The sequence below is a fragment of the Heloderma suspectum genome, chromosome 2 (genome assembly GCF_057233095.1).
Source record: "Heloderma suspectum isolate Gila_16-S chromosome 2, 16-S_ref, whole genome shotgun sequence".
In the NCBI taxonomy this organism is placed as follows: Eukaryota; Metazoa; Chordata; class Lepidosauria; order Squamata; family Helodermatidae; genus Heloderma; species Heloderma suspectum.
Window position 1 is genome coordinate 366,164,312 of NC_139459.1, and position 20,717 is coordinate 366,185,028.

At 49.0% G+C, this 20,717-nt stretch overlaps 1 protein-coding gene across 3 annotated transcripts; it reads right to left on the reverse strand.

Moving 5' to 3' along the window:
* Positions 1-1,211: 1,211 nt before the first annotated feature.
* Positions 1,212-20,352, reverse strand: LOC146355880 (uncharacterized). 3 transcript variants are annotated; one of them, XR_014787202.1, is made up of 6 exons: positions 20,167-20,352; positions 15,272-16,209; positions 11,817-11,943; positions 7,655-8,633; positions 6,229-6,285; positions 1,212-3,625 (listed from the first exon to the last, which is right to left on the reverse strand). XR_014787202.1 is itself a non-coding variant. In XM_084830918.1 (4 exons), exons 2-4 carry the CDS (start codon positions 15,986-15,988, stop codon positions 7,801-7,803), a joined length of 1,677 nt encoding a protein of 558 aa, XP_084687044.1. In that variant the 5' UTR covers positions 15,989-16,209; positions 20,167-20,352; the 3' UTR covers positions 6,192-7,800. The 3 variants fall into 3 exon arrangements, 1 of the variants encoding a protein (XP_084687044.1); XR_014787200.1 differs by lacking the exon at positions 1,212-3,625 and adding an exon at positions 4,462-4,488 and having other exon boundaries at positions 6,229-8,633; XM_084830918.1 differs by lacking the exon at positions 1,212-3,625 and having other exon boundaries at positions 6,192-8,633.
* Positions 20,353-20,717: the final 365 nt, after the last annotated feature.

Consider the following 20,717-nt stretch of genomic DNA (forward strand, 5'->3'; position numbering starts at 1 on the left):
ATGTACAAAGTGTGCAGGAGCCTGGACATCCATTGGTTGGGGATGCTCTAGCTCTGGATTTCCTGCATCAAGGAGGGGCCCCCTCCAGATGATTTGGACTACAACTCCCATAAGCCCCAGCCAGCATGGACAATGGACAGGGATTGTGGGAGCTGTGGTCCAAAACATCTGGAGGGTGCCAGGTGTTGCCATGGAAGTAATGAGGAACTTCAACTATCCAGAAATCTGCTTAATTCTGCTAAGAATGGAACATCCACTAAATGTTTGCCTTGCTTGGCTGGCTGCTTCATATCTCAGAAGGTGGAGAAGGGGATCTACTATCTTGGATGTAACACGGACTGCAAGGGAAGAACTGGCTGCTGAAGAGAAAGTGGTGGGTATCTAGAGAGAAAGTGACTGTGTCATCTTGGAACTCATGAAAGCAAACGGAGGATGGGGCTGTTGTTGTCCTCGTGTCCTGTTCGTGGTCTTCTCGGGGTCATCTGGTTGGCTACTGTGAGCAGAATGCTGGATTAGATAGGCCTTTGGTCTGATCTAGCAGAGCTCAGCACCTCCTAGGTTTTTAATGAGCTGTGTGGCAGGATCCTCCCTGCAGCGAATTCCCTATCCTCTTTCCGGGTGGCGTTAGGCAAGCTGTTCCCTGTGAGCCACAGATCCCGATCTGTTGAGCCAAACTAGACATGATGGGGTGGCCATGTTGGTTTCTTCATGCGTCTGCCCATTCACTTACAAAGCAGAGGGTGCCTTGCCCTAACACTCCAACGCTGCGCCCACAGGAACCTCCAATGGCGCCTGGGAAGCTCCCCACTTCCTGCCCTCTTCAAAAATTGATCTTTAATTTAAAAAAATGTGAAAAATGTTAGGCCACCAGATTCTCCTTCCTGCTCCTAAACCTGCTACTGATCAGCTGTTTGGGGCTGGAAGAGAAGGAAGAAGTTGTGTCCTGGGCTGGCCCAATCTTCCGCCCACACTGACCGTTCCTGTTTGCTCTCCCTCTCAACTCCCAGCCTCTAGCCTTGCTCCTTCTCTCCCCCACCTCTTCACCTTGCTGTTTCTCCCCTCAGCCTCCAGCCTGTCTCTATCTCTCGCTATTTCCCCCTCCCTCCCATTCCCTAGCCTTGCTCTTTATGCTCCTCTCACCCCTTAACCGTGCTATTTCTTCCTCCCAGCCCCTAGCCTCGCTTTTTCTCTCCCCAGACCCTTTTCTTGTCCCCCCCCCCCTCTCTCTCACACACACATACACAGCACTTTCCCAGCTGGGGACTCAGATGGCAGACAGAGGAGGAGGCACCATGTGGGGAACAGAATGGCTGAGTCTGGGGTCAAGGTAGGGAAAATGTTTTCTTTCCTTTGGGGGCTGGAGGTAGTTTCCTTTGGGGTTGGGGGAAAGGGGTGTGTGTGTGTGTGGGGGGCGAAGGTGATAGGATGAGCCAAGCAAGCCTATGTACGCCTACTCAGAAGTAATTCCCGTGGAGTTCCATGTAAGCATGCATAGGATTGCAATCTTAAACGGGTATTTTGTTGTGCTTCCATGGGGTCAAATATGTGGATGGGCTTTGAAATTCAGGCCCTTCCTCTGCTTGTACTCTGTTTCATGGGTGAATTACTTGTCTTTTGACTAGCCAGTCCCCCCAAAGCAGCCATTACGTGACTAGCCACATCCTCCATGGGAGCCATTTTGTGGTGGTGCCCACAGCAGTTTCTCAAATTCTCAGATGTGCCCACAGGACCATAAAGGTTGGGGACCTATGGTCTAATGTTTACATTCAATGGGTATGTGCAGCTGAGAGCAGAATTCTGCCCTCTCCCTTGCCTTATGCCCCTGAGCTATGTTGCCTAATGGGCTTAGGCTAGAGTAGTGTAGATTTTGGTGGTGCATTAGTTAAAATTACTTAAAGCTGGAATTTCCAGTGTAGTGGTGCCCACAGACACCTCTCTTGGCATCTTCCAGGCTCCCTGCCCTCCTGATTTTTGTTTTATTTCTTAAGGTTTTTTGTATTTAAACTGGGAGGCTGGCAAAAGGCTGCCCTCCAGCACCATCTTTATTTGGGTTCAAAAGAATGGTTTTGTGATTTGGAGCTCAGCATCCAGCTCTGCCTTGTACGTAGGTTCTTGGGCAAGCTACTTTTCTTTTAGTCTTGCCCACTTGCTTTCTGAGAATGTGCTGTGGCTGCTCATGCTCACCATGACAGCCATTTTATGAATGGACAAGCCCCCTCCATAGCAGCCATTTTGTGAGAGTGCCCATGACACACTCAAAATTCCAAATGTGCCTGCCCATCAGCCTAAAACGTTTGGGGACCCCTTTCTTAAAGGGTAAGGGCAGTTCGACAATGGGACTATGTATTGGTGGGTGGGAAGGCTCTCCCTTGCCAGAAGTCTTCAGGCAGACATTGGAGTTGGACAGTCATCTGTTGGAGATGTTCGAGGTCTGGATTTTCTGCATCAAACAGCAGGTTTGACTAGATGGCCTCAAAGGGTACCCTCCCAACTGTTATGATTCTATGCCAAGGATTGAATTTGGGACCTTCTGCATAATAGAACTGGTTATGTAACAGACAGTATCTGATTTTGATGAGGTTTGTTTTTTAATGGTACTGGTTTTGATGAGTTTTTCTCCCCGGTTTCCAGTCATGGGAGCTTTGTGTGTTCAGCCTGAATGCGCTTACAAGACCTCATGCAGACCTTTGTTCTCAATGTGTGAAGACTTAGGAGGTAGCTGAGCATGCAGGGATGTTTGGAGGTGAGGCATGTATGTTCCCACCCTCCTGTCCCCACTTTTATCCTTAAAGAGTGTTGCAGGCAAATGCCTGGATAGGGCTATAGTTAAAGGCAGAGGAATTAATGCTGGTTCCCTTCACAATGGAAAAACACTACGGACATGCTCAGAGTATGAGCATGGTGTCCTAGCCCACCCCCCTTTAAACAGAAGCTGCCTGTTTCTGACTATTGGGAACAAGATTTTTATTTTATTTCCCTTTCCTTTCCCAGTTTCCATGTCCTATCTAAAGCAAAGGCCAGGGTAAGCAATGAGGAAATTGCTGAATTTATCTGAAATAATGCTCTATACACAGGATGGCTGGGAAAAATGCACTGGTTTTTATTATCATAAAACAAATCCCTTACTATACGTTTTGATAAACAATTTTTTTAAAAGCTCACCAGGCTGAGATTTTGAGGACCGTGGCACAAAATTAAGCCCTGATCACACCTTCCTCCAGGGCCATGGTGGGGCTAAAGTTTGTAAAGCACTTGAACGTGACTTGCTAGGTCCATCTCGTCCAGGAGAACTGGTACCCTCCAAATGTTGGGCTACAACTCCCATCAGCCCCACCCAGCACAGCCAAAGATCAGGAATGGGAGTTGCGGTCCTCCAGATGTTGTTGGACTACAGGTTCCATAATTTTTCTCCAGGAGTAATGAAACCAATGACTCTTGAGACTAGGTTCACACGACACACCAGGCTCACCGTGGGTTATTAACACCGTGTGTTAGGCTCATTACCTTCCCATCCACCTAAGCTTGGATCCACACAGATCTTTGTCCTCTTGTATGCTGATGATGCAGTTCTGGTTTCTCAGACACGCTTGGGCCTTCAGAGGCTGCTGATCAGGTTTGTTGATTACTGTCAGAAAAACCTAACTATTAATTATCCAAAATCTAAAGTTTTGGTTTTTTTGGTTACTTAACCCACGATGAGCCACAGCACATGCCCTACTTTTAGGTTTGTTTAACCCTTGAATAACCCATGGTAGTTGGGTTCGGTCGACACGCGCAACTCCATTGGGGGTTGTATAGTCATAATCTGGGACCACACACACCGCAGTGCATTGTGGGTTAAACACGGAACTGTTAAGTTCACAGGCAAGGAAATCTCCCATGTTAGCCCAGAATGCATCACACTTAGAATTGCCCCGGGGAGTCATAGTGCCAAAAGGGGATACTCTGGCCCTGTAAGTCCGTGTGATCCAGGATGATTGCCCCAACACACACTGCTGGGCATCCTAGATCACAGACCCGTATAGGGCGAGTTCTGCATTCTCTGTTCTGTGCTTGTGCTGAGGTTTCCATGGAGTATCCAGTGCCAAGTTCTCACTAGAGTGATAAACCTGGGCAGTACCATTGCAGAGACTGCAAGTGGTGGTTCACAAGACAAAATGATTTCTGAATTTAAAAAAAACACATCCCTCTGCCTGGAAATCTAGTAGTCAAGAAGACTGCAGATAGGGACTCACTTGGCTCAATGCCCTTCCGCTGGAGAAAAATATATCCCTGCGTGTAAAAAACTAGAATGTCAGGTAGAAGGGTTCCAGGATAGCCTCCATCCTGACAAGCTAGCTTTTTATGCGCGCAGACTTTTCTTTTCTTTTGGTATGGAAGATCGTTCCATCATGTACAACATCACCTGCACGCTGAAGTGGTTCGGCCTGAACACAGTCTGGCCTGTGAGAAGTAGGCCCAACACTGCCTCTCTTTCCATCTGTCGCACTGTGGGGAAAAGTGTATCTGTGGGAATTTATTTATTGATTACATTTCTATACCAACTAATAGCCCACACTCTGTGGGAGGTTTATTGGGATGGCGGATGGCCAAATTCTATCCCAGAATGCATCATACTGGAACTTTACAGTGCCAAGGCAGCAAAAACAGCAACGTAAAAAATGACACACCCGCCTGTGCTCTTCAGAATATTGTTTCGAATCAGCCTCGTATTTAATAATAATATTGTTTAATAATATTGTTTTGAATCAGCCTTGTATTTAATAACTCACCTGGTCACTGGGCCTGCTGGGAGTTGGAAGTCCAAAATATTTGGAGGGGATCAGTTTGAGGAATGCTGCTGTAGTGTGACAGAACGCTTGAAAATCGATTTAAATAGAGCTGGACTGCAAGGAGGTCAAATCAGTCCATCCTAAAGGAAATCAACCCTGAGTGCTCATTGGAAGGACAGATAATGAAGCTGAAGCTCCAATATTTTGGCCACCTAATGCGAAGAGAAAACTCCCTGGAAAAGACCCTGATGCTGGGAAAGACTGAAGGCAAAAGGAGAAGGGGACGGCAGAGGATGAGATGGCTAGATAGCATCACGGATGCAATGAATATGAACTTGAGCACGCTCCGGGAGAGAGCGCAGGACAGGAAGGCCTGGCATGCTATGGTCCATGGGGTCACGAAGAGTCGGACACGACTGAACGACAACAACAAAACTACACAGTACATTAAATGCTGATCCCAATTTTTTTTTAACTTCAGTGTAAGCACCTAGGGCCCTGATCTGGACTGGGGCCACCAAGCATGGGTGGTGTGGTGGTGAGGGGTGCTTCCCACCCAGCCTGGTGGCTCCGATGTCGGTAGAGCGGTGTATCTGCTCCGGGTTTCGGTCAGAACCAGTCAGAACTCTAAAGGAACTATCCAAGGTGCTTCATACCTTGCGTAGCTCCTTTAGATTCTGACTGGTTCTGACTGAAACCCGGAGCAGATACACCACCCCACTGACATCGGAGCCACCACACTCCACTGCACCCAGCCAATTCCCCACTATGTTTGCCACACGCCCCTACCCCCACACCCACAGGCTAAAGGAAGAAAGAACGAACCTGTATTAGCACCAATGGAGGTTTTTTACCCTCTTTCTTCAGCCTCCATGCATAGGGGCTGTGGTGCGGGGGGGGGGAGGTTTAAACCCACACCCTCCCACATGCGATGGTCCTAATCCAGATCGGGGGGGGCGGGCTATGTGGTTACACTAATGTAAAACAAAAGGTTAGGTTAGGCTACATGCAACACAATTAATATAGTGTGCATTTTAGCCCACTGACATCAGAACCTACAGCAAAAAGCCAGCTCCGGTACCTCTGGGTCCTGGCTTCCTCTTCTTGCCGGCTCCACTGAAACTAAATCTGGATGCCAAATCCATTATCCCATTGCCAGCTTCCCCACCCCATGATGACGAAACATGGAACCTCCATGTACAGAGGCAGTATTCCTCGCTTCTGAATACTGACTGCTGAGGACAAATCAGTGGGATGGACATTCACCTTCAGGGCCTACGGGCAACTTCCCGATACATCTGGCTGACCACTGCTGGAGACAGGATACTGGGCTAGATGGGGATTAGTCCCACTGAGCAAGAGAGGTTGTACATTCTCGGGTAAGCTCACATTTTTTTTCCTACCAGTTCACGCAAATGGGCCAAATGTACCTTCTGCGCACACTTGCCTGACTTACCTCTGCATGTCCTGAATGACAGCCAGCACGCACTCAAACGGGTACATGAAGGGGACCCTAGGACGAAAAATGCCAGAGTATACCAAACAGGAGTATATGGCTTTTGAAAAGGTCTTTAGCAAATGCAGTTCTGCTGACTCCTCACAGGCCTAAACGCCAGTCTACACAACCAGCAGATCGCACGGTAAGGCTGCTGCTGGGCTGCATCACATCAGACTGTGGGGAAGAGGGAGGTGTTCATATATTTTAATGTTCCCTCACCTCTCCAAAGCCCTGCACATAGAAAAACGGCATATCAGAGAGAAAGGGCTGGCCTGGGATAAACAGTGCCCTGGGCGAGGAGTGCCTTTGGTTCCCCCACCCCCACCCCCACCCCGCCCCGCCCCCAGTCAGTTTTGTAGAGCCACCCAGAGGATTTATGGGGCCTGGTGTAGGTGCGATGTGCGTCAAGAACGACATTGCTCAAAACCTTGATCTCAGCCACTGTGCTGCAGTTTGCACAAGCCACAGCTTGGAAAGAACGTTGGGAGCAGTGGCAGTGCGCTATGCAACACCGCAGAACTACCATCGCAGGTTTGACTTGCGATACTTTTTGTTCTGTAGCAGTTCCTAGCTTTTGGTAAGCATCCTTTATTTTAGAATATCTATTATTTTTAACCTTTAAAAATAGTAAAGGAAAGTTAGAAATAAAAAGGGTATCCAGCTGACCTCTTCCGGCTTTATTTTATTGTTATTTATATAGTGCTTCTAGTGTTTGCAGTATTTCAAGTGCTAAGTGCTCGGTAACTTTGCCTCAGAGTAAAGCTGTGTTCCGCTGATTTTGACCTAGCGTAAATGACATCAAAGTGGAAATCGAAAAAGAAACATACTTTAAAGCTAACTGAAGGATGATCAGTTTTGTACTTGGTGCCCAAACAGCCTGTAGAACCTTGGAAGAAAGGCTACAGACACTTGCCTTTTGCCACCCTGGCTCACTGCACGCTGTACATTCAAAAAACACAGCCACCGAGCTCAGCTTGATGCACCGCTCCGCTCCGCAGTCCAGGTGACTGCCCAACTCGCCCACCCCTAAGGCTGGCTCTGCAGGGAGAGGGTGAAGATAGAATTTTCCTCCCTGATATCTAGGTTTCTATGTGCAGGGACTGCTTGTTCGTTTGTTTTTACTATGGAGATGTTTTGAATGATGCAATCCAGTCTACGATAGAACATTTTGGTTCCTATAGGGAGGCATTTTTCAAAAAAATTACAGAGACATTTTTAATTGTGCAATCTACCCCTCCCCTCAGTTTAAAATGGTAGAATCCAGGAACGATTTTGGCATGTGGCCTGCTGTTTGTGCAAACTGGGTCTTGTCTGTCAATTAGCTAAGTGTGATGATTTTGCCCCATAGTCAGTCAGTCAGACCATTTAGATAATTTTCCCCCACCTCTTGGAGATTTTCTGATCCTTAATAATATGTGTCCACACCCTGTTTCTATTACAGTCAGAAATTTTAAGGTTTTTCTCCTATGTGATCTATTTTCTCATATACAGGAACGTTCTGAGCTCTGCATGAAGCTTTCCTCCACTCTCCTAAGCTTCTACAGGGCTCTCCTCCTGTGCAGATTCACTGAGGTTTAAAAAAATCAGATAACCCACAGTAGCTTTCCCTACGGTGTTGATTTTTATATGGCTTTTCCTGTGGGACGTCAGGCCTGCCCTCTGGCTGAATCGTTTCCCACACTCTGCACACTTGTAGGGCTTCTCCCCTGTGTGGATCCGCACATGGGTCATGAGGTTCCCCTTTTGGCTGAAGGTCTTCCCGCAGTCCGAGCACTTGTAGGGGTTCTCCCCCGAGTGGATCCTCTTGTGAGCAATGAGGTTCCACTTCCGGTTGAAGCTCCTCCCACAGTCCGAGCATTTGTACGGGGTCTCTCCTTTGTGGATCCTCTTGTGCCCCGTGAGGTACCGTTTCTGATTGAAGCTCTTCCCGCACTCGGAACACTTGAACCGCCGGTCCCCTGTGTGGTTCCGTTCATGGGGGATGAGGCTGGAGCTCTGAGGGAACGTTTCCCCGCAGTCCAAAGACTTCAACAGCTTTTCGTCTGGGGCGATTGGTTCATGCTTAAGGAGGCCGCTACTCGGTCTGACACCCCCTTCACCGTCGGCACGGGCTTTCAGTTCCTCGCAATCCTGGGCTTTGGTTTCTTTCCCATGGAAGTCGCCTTCCCAACAGGCCAGGGCATCGCCTGTCCTATCTTCTGGGTCCTTCTTCTTCTTCCCTGCTGTTCCCTGCTGACCGAAAAGCATGGTCTCCTCTTCGTAATGTTGGAAAACTAAGCCTATTCTCATGGAGGCATCGTGTGGTTCCACCTGATCGGAATCTTCCGAATGGCAAAGGTTCTCTCCCACCTGTCTGCCGTCCGCTGCAGGGAGAAGAAGAGGATCAAGACACAAGCCAGGCCTTGGCCATGGATTATTCTCTGAACTGAAAAACAATGATTCCCTCTTATTTTGTTGCCCGTTTCTTTTCTAAATGGAGAAATAGCACTACAAATGGCAAACAAATAGCACCACTTGAAAAGAAATAACAAGAGGAATCAGCAATTAAGGGAGCAATCCTGTGGCCCCTGGACACTGAGGGGCCATGGGATAGTGGGGATTTCTCCCTCTGAGGTCGGAGGCAGCACCCTGACCTTGGAAGAGGGAGTCAGAAATCTGCCCCCCGCTGCCCCCTCGCAGCTGGCGTGGAAAGAAAAGTGCTGGTTGCCACCTCAGAAAGGGGGAAAGGGGACATTTTGGAGGGCGGGGAAGGGAGGAGCTATCCTGAACCTCTTCCAGCCTCTTCCTTCCCACTCTGAAGCACTGTTGCTAGACGGGCAAAAAAGCCATCTAGCAAAATCTGCAGGACAGGAGGACAGGGAGGCGGAGGTGGCCTCTGTCACTCCTCCCGCCCTGCACGGGATGCTCAGAAGACTCCAGGTTTGGGCTGCAGAACCCCTGGCCTGCTGGGCTCTCCAATCTGACCCCCAGAGCCTCTGGGGGTCCTTCAGTGGGCGTCCTTTGCATGCTGCTCCCCTCCCATTGCACGGTGGAGCAGCACACAGGGGAATCCTCTCCGTTATGGTGGCAGAGGACTCCGCGCTGGCAGGGTCCCTTTCTCCATGCTGAGAGAGGCGTGGCACTTCATGCCTCCCTCAGCACAGAGAAACACAAAGACAGACCGGCTCAGACGGCAACCGTGGGCCTAGCCACGTCCAAGGGTCTTCCAGCCCATGGAGGGTGTGCTGGGGCCCGTCACCCGAACAGGGTTCTGCACCCCCGCTCCACAGCCCTTCCTCATGAGAAAAGTAAGTGGCACAGAGGCAATTATAGGCTATTCAAGGAGCAAAGCCAGAGGCAGTTCCTCACTTATCTCCCAGCCCAAATCAGCATGGGCTGATCCCCCAAGCAGGCAGCTTTCAATTAGCTTTCAAAAGGACCTTTGCGGAATGGAACGTATTTGTGAGCTAGCATCGCCTAGCTGGCAAGAGACTGAGCTACACATCAGGAAGTCCTTGGTCCGAATCTTGCCTTTACACAAATCAAATTTTGATCCTACCTATGAAAAGTCTATACACCTCAATCTTGCCTTTGCCACGAATTCACCAGATGGCCTTAGGCAAGCCACTCACTCTCAGCCTCAGTCCTGCGCCTTGGCAATAGGGTGGATAATATGTCTGGCCAGTGGCGGCTGGTGGCTCTGATTCCAGAGGGGCTGTGCATCCATTCTGGGTTCCAGTCAGAACTCTAAATGGGCTATCCAAGGTGCTGACGCCTATCCCCAGAATAGGTTCAGCACTTTGGATAGTTCCTTTAGAATTCTGGCTGGTTCAGGTTGAAACACAAAATGATTTACAGCCCCAAAGGAATCAGAGCCACCAGCCTCCACTGCATCTGGCTTACCTTACGGGGTTGTAACAGGGATGACAACTGCACCCGACTGCTGTGTTCGTGCCCAATTGCTAAGATTGTCATCAGAGGCTCTTCTCGGAGTGCTACTGCCAATACTGTTGTGATGAGTGGCTACCAGGGGAAGAGACTTCTCTCCGGTGGCCCCCCATCCTTGAAATGCCTTCCCAGGGAGATCCGCCTGGCGTCTTCACTGTGTACATTTAGACACTAGGTTAAGAACTTCCTCTTCCAGCAGGCATTTAATTTCTAATCTGATGCTCTGACTATTAAGCAGACTCTTTTAATATTTTTAATGTTTTAAAATTTTAATATTTTGATATTTTTCTTGTATCTATTGTTCTGGTTGTTATTTTACCATTGTTTATTTGTTTTTAAATTGTAAACTATCCCAAAGGCCTCTGCCAACTGGGAAGCATGTTAATTAATTAGGGGTGTAATCCTATGCATATTTAAACAGAAAAAAGTTCTACAATTCCCGGCATGCCCCAGCCAGCACGTAGGAATTGTAGGATTTTTTTCTGCCTAAACGTGCATAGGATTGCAACTTAAATATAAAATGTGCATGGAGCACTTTGGAGCATGTGAAAGCTATACCAAAGTGTTATTACTAAGAGTAGACTAAACTATAGGAGGATCTTGACCAAGAGGAAGGCCACTGCTGGATAATAAAGCAATATATTATGGGCTGCTTGCAAGACTGGCTCTGGGTCTGAGGGGACCCAAGGCAACCTGTCCTCTTGCACGCCCCCTGGCTGAGGTGGCAGCACTTCAAATAGCACTGGGCAGCAGGGTCAAGGCACCTTTTCAATTTCCCATAATGCCCCTATATGGCACTAAGTCAGGGGCACTGTGGGAATCTAAAAGGGCAGCTAGGGCCAGACACCTAGCGCTGCTTAGAATGCCTGGCCAGGACAGAAAAAATTTAAAGGGGAGTCCTGCCTGAGAACTTGAGCTCTAGCAGCTGCCAGGGCTGGCAACTAGGCACCAGGCCTAGCTGTGTTGAACCTCCATTTTAATTCTATTTCCATCTGTGGTGAGAGTCCATAGCTCACTGGGTGACTTTGGGCCAGTCACAGACTCCCAGCCCAACCCACCTCACAGGGTTGTTGTTGTGAGGATAAAATGGAGAGGAGGAGGATAATGTAAGCCGCCTTGGGTTCCTTGCAAGAGGAAAAAAAGGCGGGATATAAATGCAATCAATCACTCAATCAATAATCTAATTGAGGGACATCAATGGCTCACCTGCTCTAAAGGGCTCTAATGTGGAAGCACCCATGACAGGGCAAATTCTTGGAGGATAGGTCTTTCAGTGTCCTAGTTCACATGACTGAACAGTCCATCATGGCTTATTTAAGCCACGGTGGGCTTCAGTTCATGTGGGCAGCCATTTTGAATATGCAGTGCCTGGCCGCAGCTTGTTGTGTTATGTGAACCCAGGGACTGTGGGTTAAACAACCCTCCCATAACCCACAGTCTCCAGGTTCACACAACACAAGCTGCGGACGGGTGTTGAATATGCAAATTCTGCCCGGAATGCACCACAGCCCCCTTCTGCCGTGGATTAAACAACCTACGGTGGGCTGATTTGCTCATGCGAAACATCCCAGAGTCTGGAACCGCCATGATCATAAAATGATTGCTGCATATCTGCTTACCTAGGGTGTTCCCCTCCTTGCGCTGCTCCTGCTTGGCTCCTCTACAGAACTGCTTGTTCCAAGTGTCCAATGGAACCTGGTCTGCTTCAGAAGAATTCACAGGCAGCTCTGTGAAAGGCGCTGGAACCTGAAAGAATAGATGGGAGGGCGTATATTCCAGGGAGGGATCATGCTGCAGCTAATTATCTGATTCTGCTTCAGCCTGGGGACAGGGAGATGGGGTGGGGTGGGGGAGCGGGGAAGACACAGGAAAAAAAAACACCGAAGAAAGCCATTTTCTGAGGGGCTGTCTCTGTATTTCGTGACTTTTTTCCCCCTGCTGTTCCCATCTCCTCCTCCCATGTTTTCCCCCCATGCTTTCACATCTCTAGCAGCATTACTGAGTCTTCTCTGCACCCTAACATGGATTAATGCTAGATTGTTGGGATGTGCAAAGGGGTGGGGTGGGGGCCTTTCTGTGGAATTCGCTTCTGTCCCCTTCACTTTTCATTTTCCGGTTTCATTTAGGCAGCCTTTTCATTACCCTATATAGGGTTTTCATGCCGGCTCGCATGCTTTAAATTATTATGGCTTTTCAAAAATCTTGTTTGCATTTCTGCAGCGACGGCTGCCATTGAACCACCAATCAACCAGCAAAAAAGCAGAGAAATGGCTGACACAGCTTCTGATACGTTCTTTCTACATCCCTCCCCAAAGCACTAAAAAGGCGAGCCCTGGTAAAGTAACTCCCTGATTGGGAACTAGAGCTGTCAGTCACATAACTACATCCCTGCCTTCTCTGCCTCCCCCATGCTGGTATTTTCTGCCTGGTTTTTCCCATTTATGGAGAGCTTGTGGGAGGTTACAATACTATATCAAACAGTTAAAAAAAAAAAAAAACACTTTAGCAGCCCTGCTGAGGCTCCAAATCAGGTCCGAACCCTTAGAGCCACCTTCCTTCACCTTGGACTGTCTCAGATCCAAACCCCCTTTGACTCCAAGGTGATCCAAATATCTCTGAGGTGGGAATCCTCATTTTGAACGCATGCCTCATCTGAGATGAATGCATGGCCCTACCGTTTACCAGGCACAGCACTCTTTTCTGGTTTCTGTCTCCAGTTATTCACCAATTCTGCCATTGGGGGATACCTTTTTAATAGTTCAGGAAGCATTTGCTTTCCATCCACTGTGTCAGTAAAGTGACATAAAGAAAAAAAAAACAATTACAGTAAGTTGACCAACACCTTGTACTTCAGAAATTGCAACAGGATGGGCTGTTGCAGAGTCACCGAATACCTACAACTAATTCCGTTTTCCCAGTTCAAAGCGTTACTGTTGATATTTAGAGCTTTTCTACATGAGGCTGTTCATCGCTGTATCTACTTTCTGTAGTCACAGAATGGAGATCCGAGCTCTACACAAAGAGCTTTTCCTTTCCTGCTTTTCTGCTACACAACCTCTAGGCAGTGCTGTGCTATAAAAGAATAACGCAAATACACAAGTAGAAATAGGGCTTTCAGAAATAATACCCCATTTTCCCCATTCTGAAAAAATCCATGGAAGTGCTCTGAAAAAACAGAAGTGAAGCTGGAGGACCACGACATCATCTAAATAACCCGTAAACAATCATGAATAAGGAATCACGAGCACATAATAAATGCCTTGTGTAGAAAAGCTCTTAAAGTGATGGCCACCAGTTTGAATGGCTTTAAAAGTGGACTGGACAAATTTGTGGAGGATAAGGCTATCAGTGGCTACTAGTCCTGATGGCTATGTGCTACCTCCAGTATCAGAGGCAGTGTATGCCTCTAGATAGCAGTTGCTGGGGAATATGGGCGGGAGGATGCTGTTACACTCATGTCCTATTTGTGGGTTTCCCAAAGGCAGCTGGTTGGCCACTGTGTGAACAGAGTGCTGGACTAGATAGATACTTGGTCTGATCCAGCATGGCTCTTATGTTCTTAAAGCCCTAAGCAGCTTGGGACCAGAGTATCTAACGGAACATCTCCTCCCATATGTACTTTCTTGGACCCTTAGGTCATCTTCAGAGGCCCTCCTCCAGGTGCTCCCACCAAAGGAATTTAGGCAGGTGGCGACAAGAGACAGGGCCTCCTTGTTTGTGGATCCCCCTTTATGGAATACCCTCCCCAAGGACGATTGCCTGGCGCCTACATTGTTATCTTTTCGGCACCAGGCAAAGACCTTTCTTTTCTCCCAGACATTTTAGAGACTTCGTTTTTAGATTGTATGGCTGTTCTTATATGTCTGTGCTGTTTGTTATTTGGTATTGTATTTTATTCTTTAAACCATGGTATTGTATTTTATTCTTTCATTCATTTGTAATCCGCCCACAGAACACTTCTTGTTGCACGGATTAAAAATTAATTAAATACGTTCATTCATTCATTCATTCATTCATTCATTCATTCATTCATTCAATACAACTACGATTACCAACTTTTCAAGCAGCCCTTGTAACTCTGCATGATCCCCAGCAATGAACAGATGGTGACACTTACACCAGGTGTGGGGAATGTCTTTCGGCTGGAGGGCTGAATTCAATTTTGAAGAAGCTCTTAGGGGCTGCATTCCAGTGGTGGGCAGGGCCAAAGAGGAAAGGGTAAGAGCCAAAAATATCAAACCAATCAATGTATTTACAGCTTTTCTTGCCAGTAGCTAAGCCTTAGGAGGGGCATTTCAACCTTTTAGAATGGGGGAAAAACCTGCACAAGGAAATGGATGGGGCTATGGGAAAGGGGTGGGGCTAAGGGAAAGGGGATGGGGAAAAGGTGGAGCTAAGGGAATGGGGATTAGGAAAGGGGTAGGGCTAAGGGGAAGGGGATGGGTCTATCTGGAGAAGCCTTGAGGGCCAGATTTAGCCCCCAGAATGGCTGGATTTGGCCCCTGGGTGTGAGGTTCCCCACTTCTGATTCACACACACAGACACACACACTGATTTACACACACAGTCACACACTCACACGCTGTGACCAAAGCACAATTAAAGGCGCAGCAGGAAGGGCAACTTCAGAAGTTGTCCACCCTGTTACATATAGAAGTCGAGGCCGAGCTTTCACCCGCTGTTAATAAATGGAACGGAGGTTTGCCAGTTATCCTTGACAGGAGAAAAGGGCCTCCAAAGTATGCACGGGTGTCCCTATTTTTAGCTGCGAGATGTTGGAAGGTGTGCGGGGCGGGACTGGAGCTCAGTGGGAGAGTTCGGGCTTTGCTTGCAGAACGTCCCAGGTTTGATCCTCAGCACCTCCTCCTTGGGGAACATGCTGCTCTCCAGATGTTGCTGGACTACAACTCCTATCAACCCTAGCCAGCACAATGGCCAGGGATGATGGGAGTTGTAGTCCTGCAACATCAGGAAGGCCCCAGGTTCCCATACCTGGTCCATTTAAAAATAAAAAAGAGAGAGAATGGCTCTCACAGGCCTGCTTCACGGCAACCCATGATGAGCCCCTCCTCACCGGCTGTGCCCATCTCTTGCCGTCGCGCCGCCCCGTCAGGAAGTCCTCGGCCAGGGCCACCGCCTGGCTGCAGCTCTCCGGACCGCTCTCCCGGACCCAGCTCTGCATCTCCAGGGGCAGGATGACCAGGAACTGCTCCAGGATCAGCAGCTCCAGCATCTGCTCCTTGCTGTGCCTCTCTGGCCTCAGCCACTGGTGGCACAGCTCCCGGAGCTTGTGGCAAACCTCCCGGGGCCCTCTGGCCTCTTGGTAGCAGAACTGGCGGAAGCGCTGGCGCCGTGTCTCTGCGGGGAGGCCAGTGCCCTTGCACGGAAGCTCTTCCTTCACTTTCACAAGGGAGTCCAGGCTGCGGTAGACCTTTTGGGCTTCTCCGCCGAGGGCCGGCAGGGACTGAGCCACCCAGCCTCCTCCGGACCACTGGGCGGCATCGGCGACTCCCCGGAAGGAGGCCCGGAAGTCCTTGGCCACCTCCTCTGACACAAGCTGAGGCTGGGATTCGGAGCCAGGCGCCTGCACGCTCTTGAGGAATTCCTGCCACTGGGCTTCCCAGTGCTGCTGTTGCTGCAGCCCCTCGTCCGGCTCCCGTTTAATCTGCTGTGAGGGAGCCTCACTCAGGAAGTTCCCAATGCTCCCAGCTTGGACCATCTGCAGGCCTCTCTTCCTTTCCCCTGGTGATCCATCCCACAATTTGGAGCCAGCCCTGTCCTGCTCCTCCATTTCCAGGCCTGGGGCCCGTGGCAGCGGAACTTCCCTCCTCCCCCTTCAACTGGTCTAACCTCCCAGTCTCTTGTTTCCAGTGCAGGGCAGCCTCCAACTCCTGAGGCAGCACCGTTTAGGGTTAAAGGCTTCTCAAGAAGCTTCTCTTAAAGGGACAACCGAGGGTCTTCGTCCAGCCGCAGGACGTGGCCACCCTTCTCAGTTAGGCAGACGGGTTTCTCCTGAACAGGGAAACAGACAAAGATGGGTGAGAGAAAATAATCATTCTAGATTGTAAGCTCCATGGGGCTGTGACATTGTCCTCTGTGGAGCTCAATGATATTTTGATAACAAAGAGAAGAAGAGACCAACTTCAAATCACCCAGAACTGATTTACAGAGCAGTAGTCGTGTTAGTCTGCTGCAGCAAAAAACAATGAAGAGTCTTGTGTCACCTTTTAGGCTAACAAATTTATTACGGCATATGTTTTCGTGGACTACAGTCCACTGCACCTGATGCCTGTAGTGTGAACCGCATTTGGCAGGGATATACACAGACACACACACACACACAGGTGCAGAGAGGAAAAATATGTCAACAGTAAAGTCAGACGTAAATTAAATGGAAAAAATATAGCAGCTTGCCTTAACTCGGTGCCTTCCAGATGTTTGGACTTCAGCTCCCATCAGCCCCAACTACCATGGCCAATGATCAGGAATGCTGGGAGTTGTAGTGCAGTGTGTGCAACCTTGTACTCCATACCACCTCCACATGTTACAATTCCCTCTTCCAGCACAGTGCCCGAAGAGGGCAGAAACGCACAGGTGTCCATCTAAGCCTTAAACTAGGGGTGCTTAGCCTCAGCTCCATCAGCTAACGCTGGCCCGCTGGGGTTCCCCCAAAGGCCACGCCCCCTTCCCATACCCCACCCCCTTTCCCCCAATCACCAAGTGTTTGGTGGTTTCCCAGCTTTTGTGCAAGCTTTTCCCCATTCGAAAAGGTTGAAAGGCCTCTCCTACGGCTTAGCTACTGGCAGGAAGAGCTTGAAGCAAAAATAAAAATATGCTGGTACATTTGCTATTTTGGCCTCACCCAGAATGCAGCTGCCAACAGCTCCTAATTCAGTCCTTGGGCAGAGAGAGGTTCAACACTCCTGCCTTATTGTCTAAGGACAAAGAACTTTTTCCTCCTGTGCACAGTCTCAAAGTAAACACTTTGGGGCATTTATTTATTTCATTGGTAACCTGCCTTTAGACAGCCATGAGTATTCCTTCAGTTGCGAAGCACGCAATATCTCTCTTCCCCCGACACCACCTGCAACCAGCATTGCTTTGCAACTGCTCCTGACGTGTTAGAACAGGCTCCCCCAACTTGGTGCCCCTCAGAGGTTTTGGACTTCAACTCCCATCAGCCCCAGCCAGCAGAGACAATGGTCAGGAATCCTGAGAGCCAAAACATCTGGAGGGCACCAGGTTAGAATATATGCCAGCCCTGATAAAAAACACACACACATTCGTGAGCATGTGCAGTTGTGCATTTTAAGCTCACTAGACTACAGGAATCAAACTGGACTTTGCTTCTGCTACCCTGATCACCTGCCACTCCCTGGGGGGTTGCTTGGCTCTCCTGGGCTGTGGGGCTCTGGATCCTGGCCCCTAGGTCCAGCGTTGCCTCTACCACCAATTAGAAGTTAGGCAAATAATCTGTTCAAAGCAAGGTGTTTACATGCACCCTGGTACGGCTTTATTCTGACTTTTCTTTTTCTCCAGTTTGCTTCGAAAGTTGACATCACACAAGCACTGATTGCCAGATGTCTTTGCAACATTCTCCCTGAAGAGTCATGCCCCCAAAACCTCTCGGCCCCTTTTGACTCCTGCTACCACTGTGCCCCCCCCTTCATGGATCACTGCCTTGTTGTGGCGAAGGGGCTTGCATAACTCAGTGAAGCCATAAGCTATGCCATGCAGGGCCACCCAAGACGGACAGGTCATGGCAGAGAGTTCTGATAAAACGTGGTCCACTGGAGAAGGAAATGGCAACCCACTCCAGTATTCTTGCCAAGAAAACCCCATGGAATGCATCACAAGGCTAAAAGATATGACGCCGGAAGATGAGCCCCTCAGGTCGGAAGGTGTCCAATATACTACTGGGGAAGAGCAGAGGGTATTTCCAAGTAGCGCCAGAAAGAGTGAAGCGGCTGGGCCAAAGCCGAAAGGACACTCAGCTGTGGATGTGTCTGGTGGTGAAAAGAAAGTCCGATGCTGTAAAGAACAATATTGTTTAGGAACCTGGAATGTCAGATCAATGAATCAAGGTAAGCTGGAGGTGGTCAAACACGAGATGGCGAGACTGAACATCGACATCTTGGGAATCAGCGAACTAAAATGGACCAGCATGGGCGAATTTAATTCAGGTGACCATTATATCTACTACTGTAGGCAAGAATCCCTTAGAAGAAATGGAGTAGCACTCATATGATGAACTTGAGCACGCTCCGGGAGAGAGCACAGGACAGGAAGGCCTGGCGTGCTATGGTCCATGGGGTCACGAAGAGTCGGACACGACTGAACGACTGAACAACAACAACAAAGCACTCATAGTCAACAAAAGGGTGGGAAAAGCAGTACTGGGGTATATTGTTGCCCTGCTTATTTAACTTATATGCAGAGTACATCATGAGAAATGCCAGGTTGGATGAATCACAGATCAGAATTAAGATTGCCGGGAGAATTATCAACAACCTCAGATACGCAGATGATACCATCCTAATGGCAGAAAGCGAAGAAGATCTAAAGAGCTTCTTGTTGAGGGTGAAAGTGGAGACTGCAAAAGCTGGTTTGAAACTCCACATTAAAAAAACGAAGATCATGGCATCTGGCCCCATCACTTCCTGGCATACAGAAGGAGAAGAAATGGAAGCAGTGACAGATTTTATTTTCTTGGGCTCCAAGATCACCGCAGACTGTAGCTATGAAATTAAAAGACGCTTGCTCCTTGGGAGGAAAGCTATGGCAAACCTAGACAACATAGTAAGAAGCAGAGACATCACCTTGCTGACAAAGGTCCGCATAATCAAAGCTATGGTTTTCCCAGTAGTAATGTATGGCTGTGAGAGCTGGACTACAAGGAAGGCTGAGCGCCGAAGAACTGATGCTTTCGAACTGTGGTGCTGGAGAAGACTCTTACGAGTCCCCTGGACTGTAAGGAGGTCAAATCGGTCAGTCCTAAAGGAAATCAACCCTGAGTGCTCATTGGAAGGACAGATACTGAAGCTGAAGCTCAAATATTTTGGCCACCTAATGCGAAGAGAAAACTCTCTGGAAAAGACCCTGATGCTGGGAAAGATTGAAGGCAAAAGGAGAAGGGGACGGCAGAGGATGAGATGGCTAGATAGCATCACCGATGCAATGAATATGGACTTGAGCACACTCCGGGAGAGAGCGGAGGACAGGAAGACCTGGCGTGCTATGGTCCATGGGGTCACGAAGAGTTGGACACGACTGAACGACTGAACAACAACAACTACTGTGCCCCGGATCCAAAGACATTTTTCGCACATGAAGTCTCACTCCAGCCTTTGCTGGAGAGCCAGTGTAGTGTAGTGGTGAGAGTGACGGACTGGGAGCCGGGAGATCCGGGTTCTAGTTCCCACTCGGCCATGGAAGCTCACTGGGTGACTTTGGGCCAGTCACAGACTCTCAGCCCAACCTACCTCACAGGGTTGTTGCTGTGAGGATAAAACGGAGAGGAGGAGGAAAACGTAAGCCGCCTTGGGTTCCTTGCGAGAGGAAAAAAAGCGGGATATAAATGCAAGAAATAAATAAACAAATTTGCCTTTTATTCGCCATTATTGTCAACAGCCGATCGACTGGGTTTAGGGTTCGGCTTTATTATCAAGAGGTGATCGATCTGGGGGCTCAAACACTGGGAAGAGTTTAGTATCATTCCCTCCCCCCACCCCCAAAACTCAGCCACTCATGCCTCTAGTCCTCTCCTACTTAGTCTGGCTCTCCCCCCCCTCCGCCCCTCCCAGATCTAGCAAATCTGGTTTGGCCACTCTCTCTCCTTCTGAAACCTCCGATTCCCTCTGCGCTGCTGCTGCTGCTTCTTCTTTGTGTGTTCCACCACCACCACCACCACCCCTCTTTCTTTTGGAAACGACTTCTCAGCTTTCAACGCCCCCCCCCCCTTGCACTCACCTTTTCCTGCTGGCTTAGCAATGCTTTGCCCCATGCATAGCCTGCGTGGGGGCCCAGTTCTGATCCAGACCCACTTTCTCCCCCACCAGCCTGAGAAAACAAAGATTATTTTAAAATGCCACTTTCCCACCACCAGGGCTTTCTTGGGGGGGGGAACAGGAAGTGGCTTCACAGCAGCTCCAGACACTTCCTGTCTAACATTTCCAGGCTTTGCTAGCAAGTCGAGTTGGGCTCGGTAGATTTAACCATTTCAGGCAAGGCGTGGCAGCTTTCCTCTGGGCTTCTTGCTACTGGGGAGAGCCGGCTATTCCGAAATAACCCTTCCAGAGTTAGCCTGGCCTTCCCAAATTACTGAGACCTGAATCCCTTTTCTTTCGTTCTTTCTGCATTAGACTTGAAAGTACATTTCTTATCCTTTGACACAGTAAAGGCACAATCCTATGCATTTAGACAGGGAAAAAAGGCCTACAACTCCCAGCATGCCCCTGCCAGCTATGCTGGCAGAGGCATGCTGGGAGTTGTAGGCCTTTTTTCTGCCTAAACATGCATAG